The 17,617-nt window shown below is 41.1% G+C and overlaps 1 protein-coding gene and 1 pseudogene across 4 annotated transcripts in view; one reads left to right on the top strand and one right to left on the bottom strand.

Moving 5' to 3' along the window:
* Nucleotides 1-250: 250 nt before the first annotated feature.
* Nucleotides 251-17,617, top strand: part of MSL2 (MSL complex subunit 2) — a 35,117-nt gene continuing 17,750 nt past the window's right edge. The window contains exons 1-2 of one of the 4 annotated variants that reach the window (XM_077865049.1): nt 757-947; nt 1,826-2,180. In XM_077865049.1, the coding sequence (XP_077721175.1) occupies nt 2,039-2,180 (142 nt within the window). In that variant the 5' untranslated portion in view covers nt 757-947; nt 1,826-2,038. Of the gene's footprint in view, nt 490-554; nt 665-756; nt 948-1,825; nt 2,181-17,617 lie in introns of those variants that run through there. The other 3 variants (XM_077865050.1, XM_077865048.1, XM_077865051.1) reach the window with 3 other exon arrangements.
* LOC144294326 (ubiquitin-conjugating enzyme E2 L3 pseudogene) lies at nt 10,033-12,375 on the bottom strand (annotated as a pseudogene).

The following is a 17,617-nucleotide window of genomic DNA, read 5'->3' on the forward strand; positions in this document are numbered from 1 at the left end:
ACGGCCGGCGGGGGCCTCAGGGAGCCCAGGCTGCCGCCGGCGCCGGCCGCGACCCTAACCGAGCGAACGTCGCCCGCACGCGGGCCGGGCGCGCGGCCACGCCGACCGCAGCCGGCCTTCCGGGCTCCGCGAGTGCGAGCAGGCCGCGGCAGCGCCCTTCCCGTGCTTGGAGAGCTCCGTTCCAGGAGAAAGGCCGCGAGGGCGGGGCTTGCGGCAGTGCCGGGCTATCTCCTCACGCAGCGGTCAGTCGGGGCGAGGAGAGGCCGCCAGGGCGGAGCGCCACATGGCGCGACCCCGCCGGGCCTCAGCGTGGGCGGGGACCGAGGAAGCCGTGTAGTGCGAGCGGCTTAAAGCCCACGGCGTGGAAGGATGGGTCAACTAACGAACGTTTCACCACAGCCCACACGCCTAGGAGGCAATTCGAGAGCGCATGGGGGAGGGGCAGAGAGAACAGGCAGCTTGCAGGGAGCATGCCCTGTTCTAAGAGCCGTAAGTGGAGGGCCAGGCATGCGCAGTGAGGCCAGGGAGGGTTGGCAGCAGGGAGGGGCCGGCGTGAGCGGGCTGCTGTGTTTATCCGGTTTTCTGGGTGGGCGGTCAAGGCGCACGCGTAAGGGCGAAAGGCGGCGGAGCTGGATCGTGGAATGCGCATGCGCGGAGCGAGCCGGTAGCTCCGGGAGGGCGTGGAGGGGGCTCTTAGAGGAGAAGCAGGGGAAAAGGGAAACGAAGGGAAAGGAAAGGGCGGGGGGAGGGGTGAGAGTGTGCTCTGCGCATGCGTGCGGGCGCTAGCGACGACGGCGGCGGGGGAGGCTCGGCGATGACAGTGGCTTTGCCCGTTGGGGTAACGGTCGTCGTCGCCGGCAGGGCCTGAGGCGCCGGACAGTCCGCGGGATTCGTTAAGGCCGCAGCAGCCCGGGCCCTACCGAGTTAGAGAGGCGCGTGGAGTCCGGGTGAGGGCGGCGAGGCACGGGGGGGAGGGGCCTGCGACGGGGCCTTGCTGTGTGCTCTGGGCGGCGGCGGGGCCTGGCCGTGCGAGCGCTCGCCTCCGCTGCGGCCGGGCGGGAGCCGTGGGCGGCGGCGGCCGTCGTGCTTGGCGGAGGAAGTCTCTGTGTGTGCGGCGCGGAGAAGATGGCCGGGCAGTGAGGGGGCGGCGCTTGCGCCTGGTGACCTCGGAGTGAGCGACTGAGGAGCGAGGGGCGCCGCCGCGGCCCGGCCGGGCCTGCTCCCCGCCCCCTCCCGCCGCCGCCGCCGCCGCCGCCGCCGCCGGCCCGCGCACTTCCTCCCCGGCCCTCCCCTATCGGGTGGGGGACTCTCCTGCCCGTTTCGCCACCTCAGGGAGCAGCGGGCTTGTAACCGCCGGGGCGGAGAGCCAGGCGCAGTCCGGGTCCCGCGTCCGATATGGAGGGAGCGGCGGCGGCCTCCGCTAGCCGCAACTGCAACGTTCGCCGCCGCCGCGGCTTGGTGCACTAGATTGAGGAAGCCGACGCCCGAGCTGCCCTCCTCGTCGTCGCCGCTACCTCTGCGCCGGGCGCTGTGATGGAGTAAGGGCCCTGCAGCCCGTGAGAAGCGTGCCCGCCCCTCGGACCGGGCCGGGGCCTGCTCCCGCGCCCGCCCAGCTCGCCCTGAGGAGGTGCCTCCGCGTCCGGAGATGCAGCGAAGGCCGCCTGCCGAGCCGCGGGGCTAGACTGAGCGCCGAGTCCCTGGCCCGAGCGCCGAAGCCGCCGCGTTCTTCGCCCCGAGGCTGCCTGGGACAAACTCGAACGCTGGTTTCTCTTTCTCTCTCTCTCTCTCTCTCTCTCTCTTTTTTTTTTTTTTTTTTGTCTGCAAGTCTCAGGGACGGAGGAGGGGCGCAAAGGCCCCATGTGTGGGAGGATTGCTTCAGCTCCACAAACTTGCACGGATTTTGGTTACTACTTTGGCCAGTGGTTCTTCTCGGATTTCCTCCGAATTGTTGCAAATTCGCCATTGTTCCCTGGCTGCTTACAAAGTTGGATCCGGAATTTCTTTTCAACCGGGAGCCAACGGTGTCGAGGTGTCTGCAATGAACCCCGTGAATGCTACTGCTCTCTACATTTCTGCGAGCCGCCTAGTGCTCAACTACGACCCCGGAGACCCCAAGGCGTTTACAGAGATTAACAGGCTCTTGCCTTACTTCCGACAGTCCCTCTCTTGCTGTGTTTGCGGTGAGACGCTTTTTATTGTTCCCTTTCAATGCTTGTTTTAAAACTAGGCATTGGTCACAGGAATGGTTTGGCGGCGTGGTAGTTTGTGTTAAGCTTTTGTTATTTGTGCATTAGCATATGGTCATTAGTTTTGAAACTCGTCAAAGGACTTTTGCCCAGCGTTTCAGAAAGACAGCCCTTCTAAAACCGTTTTGTACGGCGGCCTTAACGTTCAGAACTGTTTAGTTCGCCTCGGGTCAGTTGCTTGCTGTTCCTATTGATGGTTTTATAAATGAGGTGAAGTATGCTTGTATATTGCCTTTTTTTTTTTTCCCCCAAACCTTTGCAAGAGCTGACAACACTTACGTTGTTAAACGTGGTTAAGCCTGGTTAAAAAATGTACATGTGGCGTGTTTGCATTTCTCCAAACTGGTGTTATGTGTGGGTGGTGGTATAGTCTGATGAACCCACAGCTTGTGAACTCGGTGCAAAACTTTTCTCCGTGTTCTTCAACAAATGCTTTGACAGTTTGACGGTAAACAGTGAGCCCAGGAAGACTGATGGTACTGTTTTTTAGTTGGTGGGATTTTTACAGGATTGTTCCTTATTTTCTGGTTTTAATATGTTGTGGCCTGGTAGACTGTTATTTTAGGTGGTGGTTGTCTCCCCGCCCCCGAATATTTTGTGCAGGGTAGGGTACTTTCAAGTTATTTTTGAGAGGTGAGGATATGCTAAATTCTCTAATCGAAGTGTCTCAAAAGTGCTAGTTTGAATTAACTGCACCAATAATAGTTTTTCAAAAAACGTAGACATGAGTACAAAGGAAATGGCAACTGTCAAAAAGCAGTAGTATACTCCATTTCATATTCTCCAAATTTTGAGGTCTTGTGATCCACTTGTTTAGTCAGAACTTAAAAAATTCAGGCGTTTCAGACTTATCTTCGATAAAAGAAATTTTATGGCTGTAGTGGCTGTAGCAGGATATGGTATTCATTTGAGAATCTTGCATCATTTTCTGAATACAGCTTTGGGGCAGGGCACTGACGGGGGTGGGGGTGGGGGAGTGGGGTGCAGAGGAGGTGGAGATTGTGTTTTTTGCATACCAGGTACTTAATCCCATAAACATTTAAGTAACTGTTAGAATGTGATTAAGTGCTAGTGTGACTGGTAACAAACACTTAACACCTTTATAGGGAAGCATTTGCCCTGGGCAAATCACCACTGCCCTGGGCTTCAGTTTCTTAATATGAAATGAGAGCTTTAGGCTAGATTCCAAGTTTCCTTTCACCTTAAATTTTACAAATATGAATTTGCTTGGTTTCAGGGTACTCCCCCACCCCACTTCCAGTTTTTATGGGGTGCTGCTTTTTATGTTCTAACAGCTTTTGATGGTTTTGGACCGAGGAGATAGAGCTGCTATAACTTCATTTTCTACAAACCTTCCTTTTGGGGAGATTGCTGCTCTTGCGATATATGGGAAAGAGGGCGTAGGGCATCCCATCCTAGCTTGCTGGAACAGCAGTAGTGAGTGATGTCATTATCCAGGTTAACACTCAAAGATCCTGGTAGGTTTCCTTTTTACTAGGGGGATGGAACTAAACTAAGAGTGAAATGGTAGTTTTGAATCTTGTAGATGCTTGGAATTTTAAGTTCTTGTCAATGGGTTCAGGATAGTTATGGTCTAATTGAACATTTTCCCAAATTCTAACCTAGATTTTAAAAATGAAAAAAATTTTATTTATTTGAGACAGAGGGAGAGGCAGGCTCCTTGCAGGGAGCCCGATGTGGGACTCAATCCCAGGACTCCAGGATCCTGCCCCAGGCCGAAGGCAGATGCTCAATGGTTGAGCCACCCAGGCGACCCTAAAAAATGAAATTAAAGCTACATTTAAAAAAAAGTCTAACTGTAGCTTTTTTTTTTTTTTTTAAGCCAGTCTTGGCAACACAAGGGGAATTTTTCTGACAGGCTCTGCCATTTTTCCTTCTTCTTCAAGCTACTCCATCCTATGGAAAAGATTTGTGGGTTTTAGTTTTTCCCTAATTAAAATTGAGTAGCTGGCATAAAATGTCAGGATGTAGGTTCAGGCTTACCCTCTCTGACTCCCCATCTCTTCGTACATACTCTTGGTTATCAGGAGATGGGGAAAAAATTAGCAATTTGAATTCAGATCCAGCATTTAATCAAATCTTTGTATCAGGTGTTGCCTACACTTTTTTTCTTTTTTAGCAGGAAAGCATGAATACATTCAAGTTAATAGAGCATGTACAACCTTACTTCATGAAGATAATAAATATGTAAAGTTTAATTCTATCTTGGTGCTGTAAATAGGGAGTTTATTTCATCAGTCCCTTCGAAGTCTGACCCAATCCTAACCTTTTCAGCCTTACATTTAACTGCTCTCTTATGTAATTTTGTGCTTTAGCTGGGTCGATGTTTTTGCCTTTTCAAACATACATGCCCCACGTCTCCTCTTTTCCTCACCTTAATTCTCTGAAGTCTCTTCTGTCTAAAAATACTTTTTTTCTCTTATGGTGTAACTCAATTTCCTCCCTCAGTGAATTCTTCCTTGCTCACTGCAGCAAAAAGTTTCGTTTGTCCTTTGAACCTCTGTAACCCTTTGTTCCAGTCATAGGCACTTACAGCTCTTTGGGTGCAGCTTTTATATCTAAGTCTTCTGATATCTTAGGGAAAAATACTATTTTGGGGGTACATTTTTGTGTGCCTCTTGCCTCATCCACTATCTCCTATTCAGTCACTTGCATGTTGGTATTTATGACAGACTGGGAGGAAGTATTCAAGGAGACTCCTACAAACTTTGCAGTTAGATTCAAATCTTGGCTCTTCCAGTTACTGTGTTGCCAAGTTGCTTTAACTTTTTGGCTCAGTTTCCTTTACCTACAAAAGGAGATAACTATACTTTCAAGTTTGTTTCTTCAAATTTGCATTATATGTGGGTTTATTTTTAAGTGGGGGGAAAACCTGTTGAACTCATGAGATCAAGTTGCATAGACTTGTCTGGCACATATTAAAATGTATCTGACACTTAGTATATGCTTAATATCCCACCTTTGTACAGAAGTAGAGAAAGGAGGATGTGAGGGAAGAGACTGTACTGTCAGGTCAATTATTGTCGAACCTAGATTATTCACTGGAACTACAGGTTTTGTATCATGGTTCTTTGAAATGTTAATTAGCTGATTATCACTGTTTATTTTTCAGTTCCTTTGTATATTTAAACTGTCTGAAATTTCTAGTGAATGGGACAGTGGTGCTCCAGAGAATTACTGTACTTTCTAGGTCACAGGAACAGTGACCAAAACAGTATTACTGTGGGTACTATTTTTGTGTCCTTTCTTTCCCCTTGTTCTAAATGTTGGACTTGCGTTATCATTTATCTGAAAATAGAATTTCTTTTGCTAGCGTGATGAGATTTGATAAATTCTGCCCTAGGGATTTTAAGTTTTTCACTAAATTTACAAGTCCTCAAATGATACAGGTTTGGTATATAGAGTCAAATCCTGTTAGAGCTGGAAGGACACTTAAGTGGAAAAAAAATTAGTCTTTGGGATATTTGGAGTCCTATAAATCTATCATGTTTGAATCTCTACTTAGGCACATGGGGATTTTCTTGATGTTTGAATTAGAAACCAGGTAGTTTTGACTTTGGATTTATTGAATTGTTGTGAAACCTTTTGGACATCCAGTTTCTCACTTATAAAATGGGAAGGGATGCAGATTAATGTTTCCCACTGACATAGGGTTACATAGACTGATCAGGGTTTTGTTTTGAATATTAAGGACTTAACAAAACCCTGTCATCTTTTTTTTACTGTTGGTATTCTTGTTTTCCACTAAAAAGGAGGTAATTTCCTGAGGATGAGAGCTTTGCTTTTCTTATTCACTATTATGTCCTTTCACTTGAGAGTTACTGGCTCAAGTATTTGTTGAATGGATGAAATTAGTATTAGAAAGTTTCAAAGTATAAATGTGTTCTCAGAATAAAGCATATGTCTTAACATTAAATAGATTTAGCTCTGTGAAAAATTAGTTTTCATTTTCCATTGTTTGTGGACCCACCTTGGAATTAGAGTATATGATCTCAAGAATCTTCTCCATTTATAGAATTCTGAATCTCTTTTAGGAGAAATACTTTTGAGCAAACAATTTATAATTAGAATCTTCTACAGTGAGATGTGAACATATAGTTTGGAGTGATTTATTTTAAACTACTTATCTTTTATTTTTTAAACTACTTTTAGATGGAAGCTAAATTAAAAGGCCATTTGAACTTTTTAAAAAAGGTTTTATTTATTAGACTGTGCAAGAGAGCCAGCAGGGGCAGCTGGTGGGGGGGTGGGATGGGTGGTCAGAGGCAGAGGGAGAAGCAGACTTTACTGAGCTGGGAGCCTGCCGTGGGGCTGGATCCCTGGACCCTAATCATGACCTAAACCAAAAGGTAAAAACACTTAGCCGACTGAGCCACTCTGGCACCCTTAAAAGGCCATTTGAATAATTGTACATAAATGTTATATTAATGTTTTATATTTACATTTTTTTCCAAGTGTTCATTGATACTTAACTAATTTATTTGTACTTAAAATCGCTGTAATTAAAATTTTTCATTTCAGCAAACACATAAAATTCATCATCTTAACCACTTTAAAGTGTACAAGTCTGTAATGTTAAGTATATTTACATTATTATGAAACCAATTTTCAGAACTTTTTCACCTTGCAAATCTGAAACTCTGTATCCATCAACCAACTACCCTTCTCTGTTAGCCTCTGATAACCACTATTCTACTTTCTGTCTGAATTTGACTATTCTAGGTATTTCATATAAGTGGAATCATACAGCATTTGTTTTTCTGTGATTGGCTTATTTGTTTATTTATTAAAGATTTTATTCATTCATTCATGATAGACATAGAGAGAGAGAGGGAGAGGCAGAGACACAGGCAGAGGGAGAAGCAGGCTCCATGCAGGGAGCCCGACATGGGACTCGATCCCGGGACCCCAGGATCATGCCCTGGGCCAAAGGCAGGTGCCAGACCTCTGAGCCACCTAGGGATCCCCCGGTTTATTTAATTTAGCATACTGTCCTGAAGGTTAATCGATGTTCTAGCATATGTAAGGGTTTTCTTTTTTATGGCTGAGTAATATTACATTGTATGTGTGTATCGTTTATCCATTCATTATTTAATGGACTTTTGGGTTGTTTCCACCTTTTGACTTTTGTGACTATGCTGCTGTGAACATGAATGTGCAAATAACTGTAAAGACCCTGCTTTCAGTTCTTTTGGGTCTATACCCAGAAATGGGATTGTTGAATTGTGTATGGTATGGAAATTTTTAATTGTTCTGAGGAACCTCTTTACTGTTTTCTAGTATTTTACAATCCACCATTTTACAATCCCACTAATAGAACAAGAGTTCTAATTTCTCCAGGTCCTAGGTAACACTTTCTTTTTAAAATAGTAGCCATTCTAATGGGCAGGAGGTGATGTCTGTGGTTGTGATTTGCATTTCTTTTTTTTTTTTTTCCAATTTCTTTAATTAGTGATGTCGATTATCTTTATATGCTTCTTAGCCATTTGTGTTACCATTTTTGGAGAATCTCTATCATTTTTCATCTCAAACTTACTCATTACATCTTTACTAATCACTTGTTCTAAGTGCTAGACTAGAAAGATGAATAAGACACATGGTCATTACCCATATGTTCTTCAGTGTTTGGAGAAGAAAGATAAGTAGATAGCAATTATTTGGGAAGTGCTGTATTAGAAAATCTCAAGCATTGTAGTAGAACACTTGTAAGTTTATTGCTTGTGTAAGAGTTTCAGAAATTAACCACAAATGAGTTTTCCTCTCTATATAATTTGCTTTTGAATAGCTGTTTAGAGCAAAGTTTAAGCAAACCTGATTGGTATTAAGCAGAGTTTGGTTTACCGGTTTTCTTCTTGGGGCTTAAGTTCATTTATTCTCTCTGGGAAGAATTCTTCAGGGAGCATTTATTTGGTAAGCTGGTAAGGAAGAACAATATTTAGTAATTTAGTGATTTGTTTTGGCAGATGACACTTTCATCCCAGATATATTTATTTAACTGATTTCCTAATAAAAATCTTGCTACAGTTTTCCCTTTTAATATTCTAAAAATTAGTTCATTTATTCATTCCTCGTTAGGTATGCTTATGCAAAGTGAAATTGCCTTAGGGAGAGGGCTTCCAAAGTATATTATTATAGATGCTGAAAGAGATGAAAAGAAGTTTGATCCACAGTTAGTTGTCATTATGATATAACCATCTGAAAAGTTAATGATACTAGTTTAAATAATGGTTCAGGGGGCACCTGGGTGGCTCAATTTATGTGTCTGACTCTTGGTTTCAGCTCAGGTCATGATCTCACAGTCTTGGAATCGAGCACCATATTGGGCTCTGTGGGGAATCTGCTTGAGGATCCTCGTCCCCACCCCTTGCTGTGCACTCAAGCTCCCGCACCCGCCCGCGCGCGTGCTCTGCGCGCTCTCTCCCCCCTCCCCCCCTCTCCCCGCGCACCAACGCGCTTTCTCTCTCTAATTAAAAAAAAAATAGTAATGGTTCAAGACAAGGAGTACAGTACTGTAGGGCAGCCCTGGTGGCGCAGCGGTTTAGCGCCGCCTGCAGCTTGTGTGTGATCCTGGAGACCCAGGATCGAGTCCCACGTCGGGCTTCCTGCATGGAGCCTGCTTCTCCCTCTGCCTCTCTCTCTCTCTCTCTCTCTCTCTCTCTCTCTGTGTCTCTATGAATAAATAAAATCTTAAAAAAAATACAGTACTGTAGAATTAGGAGAAATTGCTTCAGTCTGGTGAGATCTAGGGAGTTATGGGGCTTGAGATGGGCCAAGGAGAATGGTATAGTGGACATTTTCAGCAAGGTTGAAGGGAGAGAACAGTTGGCTGCAGAAAACCAAGTTTATGTGTTGTGAAGAGTGCTTATAGGAGATCCCTTACTCTATAAGTTGAGTCTCAGTCTTGTGTGGTGAGCCTTGATGCTGGGCTAAGTGATTTGACATTTATCTGTAGAACTGTGTGTGTGTGTGTGTTTTTTTTTCTTTTCCTGAAGTATGCTCTGTGGGACATTTAAATCAAAATCACCTAAAGGGCTCATTCAAATTCAAATTCCCAGTTATCATCTCAGACTGACTGAATTGGAATATCTGTGAGCAGGTTCCTGTCATCTGCATTTTATTCCCCCATCTTGATATGGGGCTGGGAGTTTGCAAATCAGAGTTGTAAGCATTTGAGAAACAGCATTGTAAGAAAGTGATTGTGATTGAAATTCTGTTTTCTGTTTTAGGAAAGATTATTTTGGGGGTAGAATGTGGGATTGATTATTAAAATATGGTGAAATTCAATTAGGAAGTATAACAGATATATCCATATTAGAAAGAAACCTGAATAGTGGTGGAAGTGGAAAGGAAACAACCTAAGATAATATGAAGGGAAAATTTTGTCTTTCTTATGGTTATCATAACATTTTAAATCTCTGAAATATACTGTATTATACTTTGTTATGGTTAGGCATATTTTACCACAAATAGATTAAATGAGGCATTTCCCACTCTTAAATTTTTTTTAAAATTATTTATTTATTTATTTACTTATTTATTTATTTATGATAGTCACACAGAGAGAGAGAGAGAGAGGCAGAGACACAGGCAGAGGGAGAAGCAGGCTCCATGCACCAGGAGCCTGACGTACCACTCTTAAATTTACAAACACATTCAGCACATTGCTTTCACATATACCTGATAAAATGTACTAAATTTTATTTATTTTTTATTTTTTTAGAACATCTTAAATTTTTAATCTTTCTTTACAGGTTACTACCCAGACCACTTTTGATTAAGAAAACTATACAAAGTTAGTAACTGCCACAAGCAAACGCCAGGCGGCAGCATGTATCAGTTTTCCACAGAGTCCTGCATTGTGGGGGGGGGGGGGGGTCTGAATGCGCTGCTTGGGGTCTCTGCTCACGCTCGCTGGTGGTGGCAGAGTTTAGTCCACAGGTCGCTTCTCCCCGTATTTCTTTGTAAATTCTTCAGCGTTCTTAGAGAATTTTTTACGGTTCTTAAGAGTATTCTTCAGGTAGGTCAGACTGAAGTGGGTGCTCGGGCTGGGGGTTGTTCACCAGTGCTATGAGGGACTGGATTACTTGGTTGGTTTTGGTTGCTGGCTTCCAGTTTTCAGCACTAATTACTGGCAGACAGACCTGTCCCTTTTCATCGATGTTCGGGTGATCTTTGTTTTAAATGCGATCTTCGGTGGTTTGAATGGGTACTCTGCTGGAAAGTTGATTTCGATTCTGAAGGCCCCTTTATCACATGGAGGGTTGTCAGGAACAATAAGCCCTTGCCAAGTCAATAAATTAGCTTCATCAACCTGGATGTTACAGAAGTTTTTCCTTCCATATTTGCGGATTTCTTCAAGCTCCTTCAGCCTTCTGCTGGCCGCCATCTTGGAATTGGTGCTGCTGCTTTCTGTACTGAATTTTATTGAAGAACTGACAAAACCTGGGAGTTTAATGAAGATGCTTGGAAAATATTGAAGGAGTCAGAAGTAACTTAGTTACAATCAGAAGTGAAGTCAGTAAGGGTTTTGAGTTTGGAAGGACATGAAGTATTTAGATAGGCTGGTTTGAAGTAATTTGAGGACAGTTCAGTTAAAATATTCTTCAGAGATTTAGCAATTTGGTATTGGATTTTGAGAGCGGTCAAGTGCTTTAGAGAGGTTGCAGGTAAGATTGGAATTAGAGGTGGATCAGGTGTGGGCCTGAGAAGAATGAGACAATGTTGAATAATGTGATGGTCCCTGGGGTTATGAAGAAATACTGGAAATTAGGAAATGATAAACATATACCCTATTTATAATGTTTTTATTTTATGCTCTTCCCTGGAAACTCTGATTTTAAAATAATTTTATATACTATTTGATATAGTAAAACATAACATGTGTTTTGAACCTTGGGGTTGTGGTTTTCATTCTCAGATTAACTGTATAACATCCAGTCCTTTCTTAGTAGTAGTTCTTGTTTTTTTTGTGCATGCATAGCATACCTTCAGTAATTGGCTACTATCTTCTTATATTGGCTTCTCTCAGAGTCTACTTGGCTACTTTTATATATGATTAATTTGAGTTTTTGTGAGTTTTGATGTGCTTTCTGTATTTTAAAAAGTGGTATTTCAAAATCTTATTCTAATTTCTCGTATTTTTCCCTGGGTCCAACAGTGACCTTTGACTTTTTACCATTTAGTTTCTGTTACTATGACTTTCTCTTTTACAGATTTTTTTTGTTGTTGAATTAAAAATTTTTTTAAAAAGATTTTATTTATTTACTAATGAGAGACCCAGAAAGAGAGGCAGAGACATAGGCAGAGAGAGAAGCAGGCTCCAGGTAGGGAGCCCGATGCAGTACTCCATCCTGGGACTCCAAAATCACGCCCTAAGCTGACAGCAGACGCTCAACTGTTAAGCCACCCAGGTGTCCCAGGAAATTTATTTAGATAAATTTTCACCTTTATTGCCATATATCTGGTCATTTTTCTTACCCTTTTCTTGCTCTGACTCAGTTCATAATATTTTAGCAGAATTATTTTCATTTATTGCTTTTCTCTTCCAGAAACTTTTAATCTTTGTAGAGTTAAAACATTTGGTTTTCTCAAGTTGTTTTAATCTAGTTTTCTAGCTAGTGTATTTTGTTTGCTGACTATAGTTGTCTGTCCATTTTCTTTTTTGTTACAACCTGTAGAAAATGTGCATGAAATGCTCTCTGGTCTCAAATTTGGAAATACATTTTCAGGCAAAGTTGAGTAGTTTTGAAATTCTTGATGTAGCAGAGGCATACCTAAAGTGGGGATGGGTGGTCCAGTGTATAACCTAAGAACTTTTTTGAACTTCTGTCAGTCATGCTAAATGTTATTCCTTTTGAAGTTTAAATACCGACCTGATGTTCTGAAATTTGGGATTCTGGTCAGATGTAATACAGGAATCTAGGATTAGAAAGGAGCATTCTAATTCAAGCACCCTTGGCTTTCTGAATACCCTCTACAATTAATTGGTTGGTTGGCTGGCCTGTGACTGAACATATTCAGGATATGACATAGGAAGTTCTATCCATCAGAAGCTGGGGTTGTCTCAGGTATCCCTTTATGGCATCATTGAGCTTGCCAGGTCAGTTTTTACATAGGTCTTACAAGGAAGATGTTACTAGGTTATTCTTCATGATGAGAATTTCTAGAGCTTTATGGAGAAAGGATTGCATATCATACAGCCATTTCTTCACATCAAATAATCTTTTTTGTAATAGTCTTGAAAGTTCATCCAAGCATTTTCTGGAAAATTTCTAGGATAGAGAAGCTAATAAGTTAAATTCTACTCTACAAAATAACCATATCATTGACAGCTTTTTAAAAAGTTTTCTTTATAGAAGGTTCTTTGTTCCATTTTGCCCAAGTCTCTGTAATTGCCTCCCACTGAAATTTTTTTTTTTTTGTTTTTTGTGGTGGTTTTCTGGAACAATTCAGGAAGCCTTTGATAAAGTTTTAACCGTCAACTGTTGGAAAGCAGTTTTCATGTCTTTCCTGATAATATAAGCATCACTAAGTTACCTGTGCTGGAAACATCTTGGTATCAGTTTCTTCTAAAAATGTGGACTTTTGTGCCCATGCCCACAACATTTTGGATGTGGTTATCTACTTTCACCATGTGGACAAATTATTTTGTTTCTTTGTTTCATTTGTAAGATGAAGTTGTTGGACCAGAGCAGATACTTGGTTGTGAATTTGGCTTCCAGACACTTTTTTTTTTGCTTGGTTAAAAATTTAATGTGTTGGTGGTCAGTGTTTTAAAATACGGAGTTCACATAAAAACCCAAATTTTAGGTGCCGCCTGGAAAATTGTAAGACCTGGCAACAGTGGATCTATGTTCCCTGTGGCATGGCATCGCTGGCTGTAGCTGATAGGAGGTTTGTCTTGGGGGTGGAGGTATGTCCTTTCCAGATTACCCTTGGTCCCACATAACCTTTGTCACATTTACTTTTTTTTTTAACTTTGCATGCTTGTCTCTGTAGGCATTTGGATCTGTAATCCTTAGAAATGGAGAATTTTGTGAGGTTTCTTGTGCCCTAGATACTGTCTTGAGCCATAGCATTCGAACGTTGTTGGGATCTTTAATTGTTTTGTAAAACCTTACCTAGACAGAATCAAGATTGCTTTTATCTATTCAGTCACAACATTCATTGGTTCACAGTATTTCTGGTCAATTAAAACATTTTCACAAGTTGGTTGATGTGTTACCCAAATCTTCTCTATTCTTACTGGTTTTCTATTTTGTCAAGTTTTGAGAAGTGTTGAAATCTCTATATGGATTTGTCAGTTTGTCTTTGGAGTTTTATCAGTTTCTGCTTCATGTGTTTTGAAGCTGTCTTATTAGGTGCCAGTTAAAATAAGTTTAGCTTTTAATGTTCTGCTTTACTAATTCTGTCTTCTGTCACTTCCAGGTTTGCTGTTCATTGATTTTTCTGCTCATTATGGGTCATATTTTCCTGCTTTTTTGCATGCCTAGTAAATTTTGATTCAAAGCCAGATAGCATAAGTTTCACCTTATTAATATTTTACCTTGTTGATGGATATTTTTGAACTGTATTTGTTCTTGGGATGAGGTTAAATTACTTGGATAGAGTTTGATCCTTTTGAGGCTTGTTTTTAAGTTTTTGTTAGGTGGGATTAGTGCTGCCTTTAGGGACTAATTTTTTGATACTACTAGGGCAGGAACTTTCTGATTACTCTGATTCATCCTTTGTGAGTTCCGAGTTTTCTTACTCTGGTGGGAATAAGTGCTGCTTCTGAGTTATAGGGATTGATTGTTCTCTCTGCTTCTTTCTGGGGGTTCTTTCTCCAGCCTGAGGTAGTTTCCTCTTACACATGTGCTAATTATTACTCTGTGAGAGACCTTGTATGACTCTCAACTATAGAGAATTGAGGGTTACCAGAATGGAGGTTGGTGGGAGCATGGTTAAATAGGTGATGGGGATTAAGGAGGGCACTTGTGATATATGGAAGTGTTGAATCACTCACTATATTGTATACCTGAAACTAGTATTATACTGTATGTTAACTGGAGAGAGAGACAGAGAAACCTATATATCTCTAGTGCTCTTTCCTGGTGCAGCGGTCTCATCTCTAGTACTTTCTGGAGAAGTCAAGCTGTCTTGGCCTCCCAGCTCTGTCTTCTCAACTCAAGGAGATCCCTAGTCTTTGTGTGGGTTTTTCATCCTTGCTTTGTGGCCTGAAAATTTTCCAGGCAGTAAGCTGGGGCTGCTGAGCTTGTTTGTTCCCTCTCTCACTGATAACTGTTCTATGCTGTCTGTTGCCCAGTATCTGAAAACCATTGTTCTGTCTGGTTTTCTAGTTATTTCAGGTAGAAGAGTCAAATCTATTTATTTCATTTTGTCTGGAAAGAGGTTATATTCTAACTCTATGTTGTCACATAGAGCAGCCACTAACTACTGTGACATGTAAATTTTAAATATAGTTGATGCAGTTCTTTACTACTAACCTGCTCAGTAGCTACACTGGGTGATGGTTACCTTATCGGATTTTGCAGATCTAAAACGTTTCCCATGATTGCATTAAAGTTCTACTGAACAGTGCTATAATAATAAAAGAATATAGATTTGTTTAGAAAGCTGTGGTAACTTTGAAAGGTGCCTTCAGTGTTTTCATCTCAAGTTTTGATTTTAAAACCTTGAGATGAATGGGGTTGTGAACAAATCACTGGAGCTCACTATATTTTTATAGAAGTTTCCTCAGCTCTGTTAGTGAATTGAGTTCAACATGTTCCACAATGTTCATATATTAAAAGGTGATACTTAAGAGAGAAAAAGTGTTTTTTTTTTTTTTTTTAAGGTTTTATTTATTCATGAGAGACACAGAGAAAGGCAGAGACATAAGCAGAGGGAGAAGTGGCTCCCTGTGGGGAACCCTATGAGGGACTCCATCCTAGGACCCCGGGATCACACTCTGAGCCAAAGGCGGACGCTCAGTAATTGAGCTACCCAAGTGCTCAAAAGAAAAAGTATTTTAACTTTTTTTTTTCCTTTAAAACAAGGCAGTTTGAGGAGATGTCAGATGAATATTAGACCAAACAGTGGTACCGTAACGAGTTAATGATTCTGTGGAATTATCTGCTGTGAGGATTTTAAATTGTCTTATTTCTTAGGCCTATTATTCTGTTAACTCTTAGTCATATTTTTCTCAGTTCTTTTAATTCTTCCTATGTCCATTTGGCGGGCCATTAGTTAGGGCTGAGAAACATTAAGAAAATTAAGTTGGTTTTGAAATCCTAGGTAAGGAGGAGCATAAAGATATTAATGATTCTAAATATTTGGTTCATGATTTCTGTTAATTCTGAATTGTCTGTGTTCTCATATCCTGCATATAATATAAACAAGGTGTTGGGATCCCTGGGTGGCGCAGCGGTTTAGCACCTGCCTTTGGCCCAGGGCACGATCCTGGAGACCCGGGATCGAATCCCACGTCGGGCTCCCGGTGCATGGAGCCTGCTTCTCCCTCTGCCTATGTCTCGCCTCTCTCTCTCTCTCTCTCTCTCTCTCTCTCTCTCTCTGTGTGTGACTATCATAAATAAATAAAAGTTAAAAAAAAAAAAACCCCAAAAAACACAAGGTGTTGGTAATTCTTCAAAAAGCAATGTTAAAAAGAGAAAATGTAGTAATGTGAATTATGGCCTTTTATTTTTAGAGAACAAAGATTACTTACTCTTGCAATGTGTCATTTGAAGTGTTTAGCAAGTACCAATCTGAAGTCCCGGATCCCAGGATCATGCCCTGAGCCAAAGGCAGACACTCAACTGCTGAGCTACCCAGGTGTCCCCCAAAATGCATTTTTAAACATAATTTAAATAAGATAAGATTTAGTTCTTGTTAGTTAGAAGTCAGAAATAGTAGGTTTTATTAAAATGAATTTTATAGTAAAGTCTTTAATAAAATGCTGATTAAATTTTTCTTAAAATTATTTTGTAACATTTCCCACTTAAATGATTAGAAAAAAATAACCAGGAGTTTTTGTTACTGTGAAAGATGGCATCAAGGCAAAAAAGGTGAAAGCTCCTAATTCTGTTTGTGCATCAGAATTACTTGAGAAGATTTTTTAAAAATGTACATTCCTAGGCGGTTTCTCCAGAAATTCTGGAGTATGCCACATGCGTAATTTAATATCAACCCTGGGATGACAGTAGGGCTGTCTTGGAATTCTCCTCGTGTCAGGTTAATAGGTGCACTTTAAGGAAAGAATGTGTGCTGATAAATGTAAGCAATGCCTTAAATTTCTTGACAATATTCAGTTTTAAGACATTAATGTATTTTGGGATGACTCTCCAAGAGAATATGAAGACAAACCTGTTTATGCCTTCTGGTTCAATGGAACACTAGCTTGGGAAATTTGGAACTGAATTTATATTGATTAATTAGATTAATGTTTGGTTCAACTTAATTGTGACTAACTGACCAGCTTGTATTATCTTATTGGTAATAATTTAATAAGAGTCCAGTATTGCTTTGCTAACATATGGAAATAATGGAATATTACAAAAGTGCTCTGTAACCACAAGACACTATAAAAGTCTCCCCTAAGTAATTATTAAGATAAATGACGTCTGATCTTCTCTTTTAATTCTTACTAGAATATGAAATGAGGTATGACTTGAGTTTATGACTGTGTTGTGGTTCTGAGTGGTTATACATCATCCATGTAATAATCTATGGTGTGTTTGGTTTTTTTAGTTTGTAATAGTTGTTGACTGGTGAAGCTTTACCTTGTATAAACTATGACATCACCAAGAGCATCGGGAAGTATTTTTCATAGTTTTAGGTTAACCAAAGACATAAAAGTTAAAGAAACTGAAGTTTAACCACTCAGATGTTTGGTAAACAGCTTGGCTTGGGTAACATTCATACTTTGAAAATTGCAGTGTTTAACTGTTAATTTTCATTTCACAGCAAACTAGTTGTATTCCTTTACCCAAACTGGAAACATAGATTTTGTGTTTTTTCACTCCACCATTTCCCTGGCATGCGTGTTTAGCTGTCACTGGTATCATTGTGGTAGTATTTAGTTACTTAAAATGATGTAATTGATATAATGAATTTTATAATGATTATTTGGTCAAGTGGCCAAGATACTCCACCCTGTATCATCATTTTTAGTGACTTAGGGCATATCTGTCATATTATTTCTTTCCTTATTTTTAATTAAAATGCCTATTTTTCTGTCATACTAGGGAGCTAATGATGGTCTAGGCATGGTATTTAAATACTGAGAGAACTAATCATTTCTTTGAAACCTTAGTTTGTCATTTGAACCTCTTGATATTTTGAGGCATGTATTTGCTTTTTGGTTTACTACT

The sequence above is a fragment of the Canis aureus genome, chromosome 22, assembly GCF_053574225.1.
Source record: "Canis aureus isolate CA01 chromosome 22, VMU_Caureus_v.1.0, whole genome shotgun sequence".
Taxonomy (NCBI): domain Eukaryota; kingdom Metazoa; phylum Chordata; class Mammalia; order Carnivora; family Canidae; genus Canis; species Canis aureus.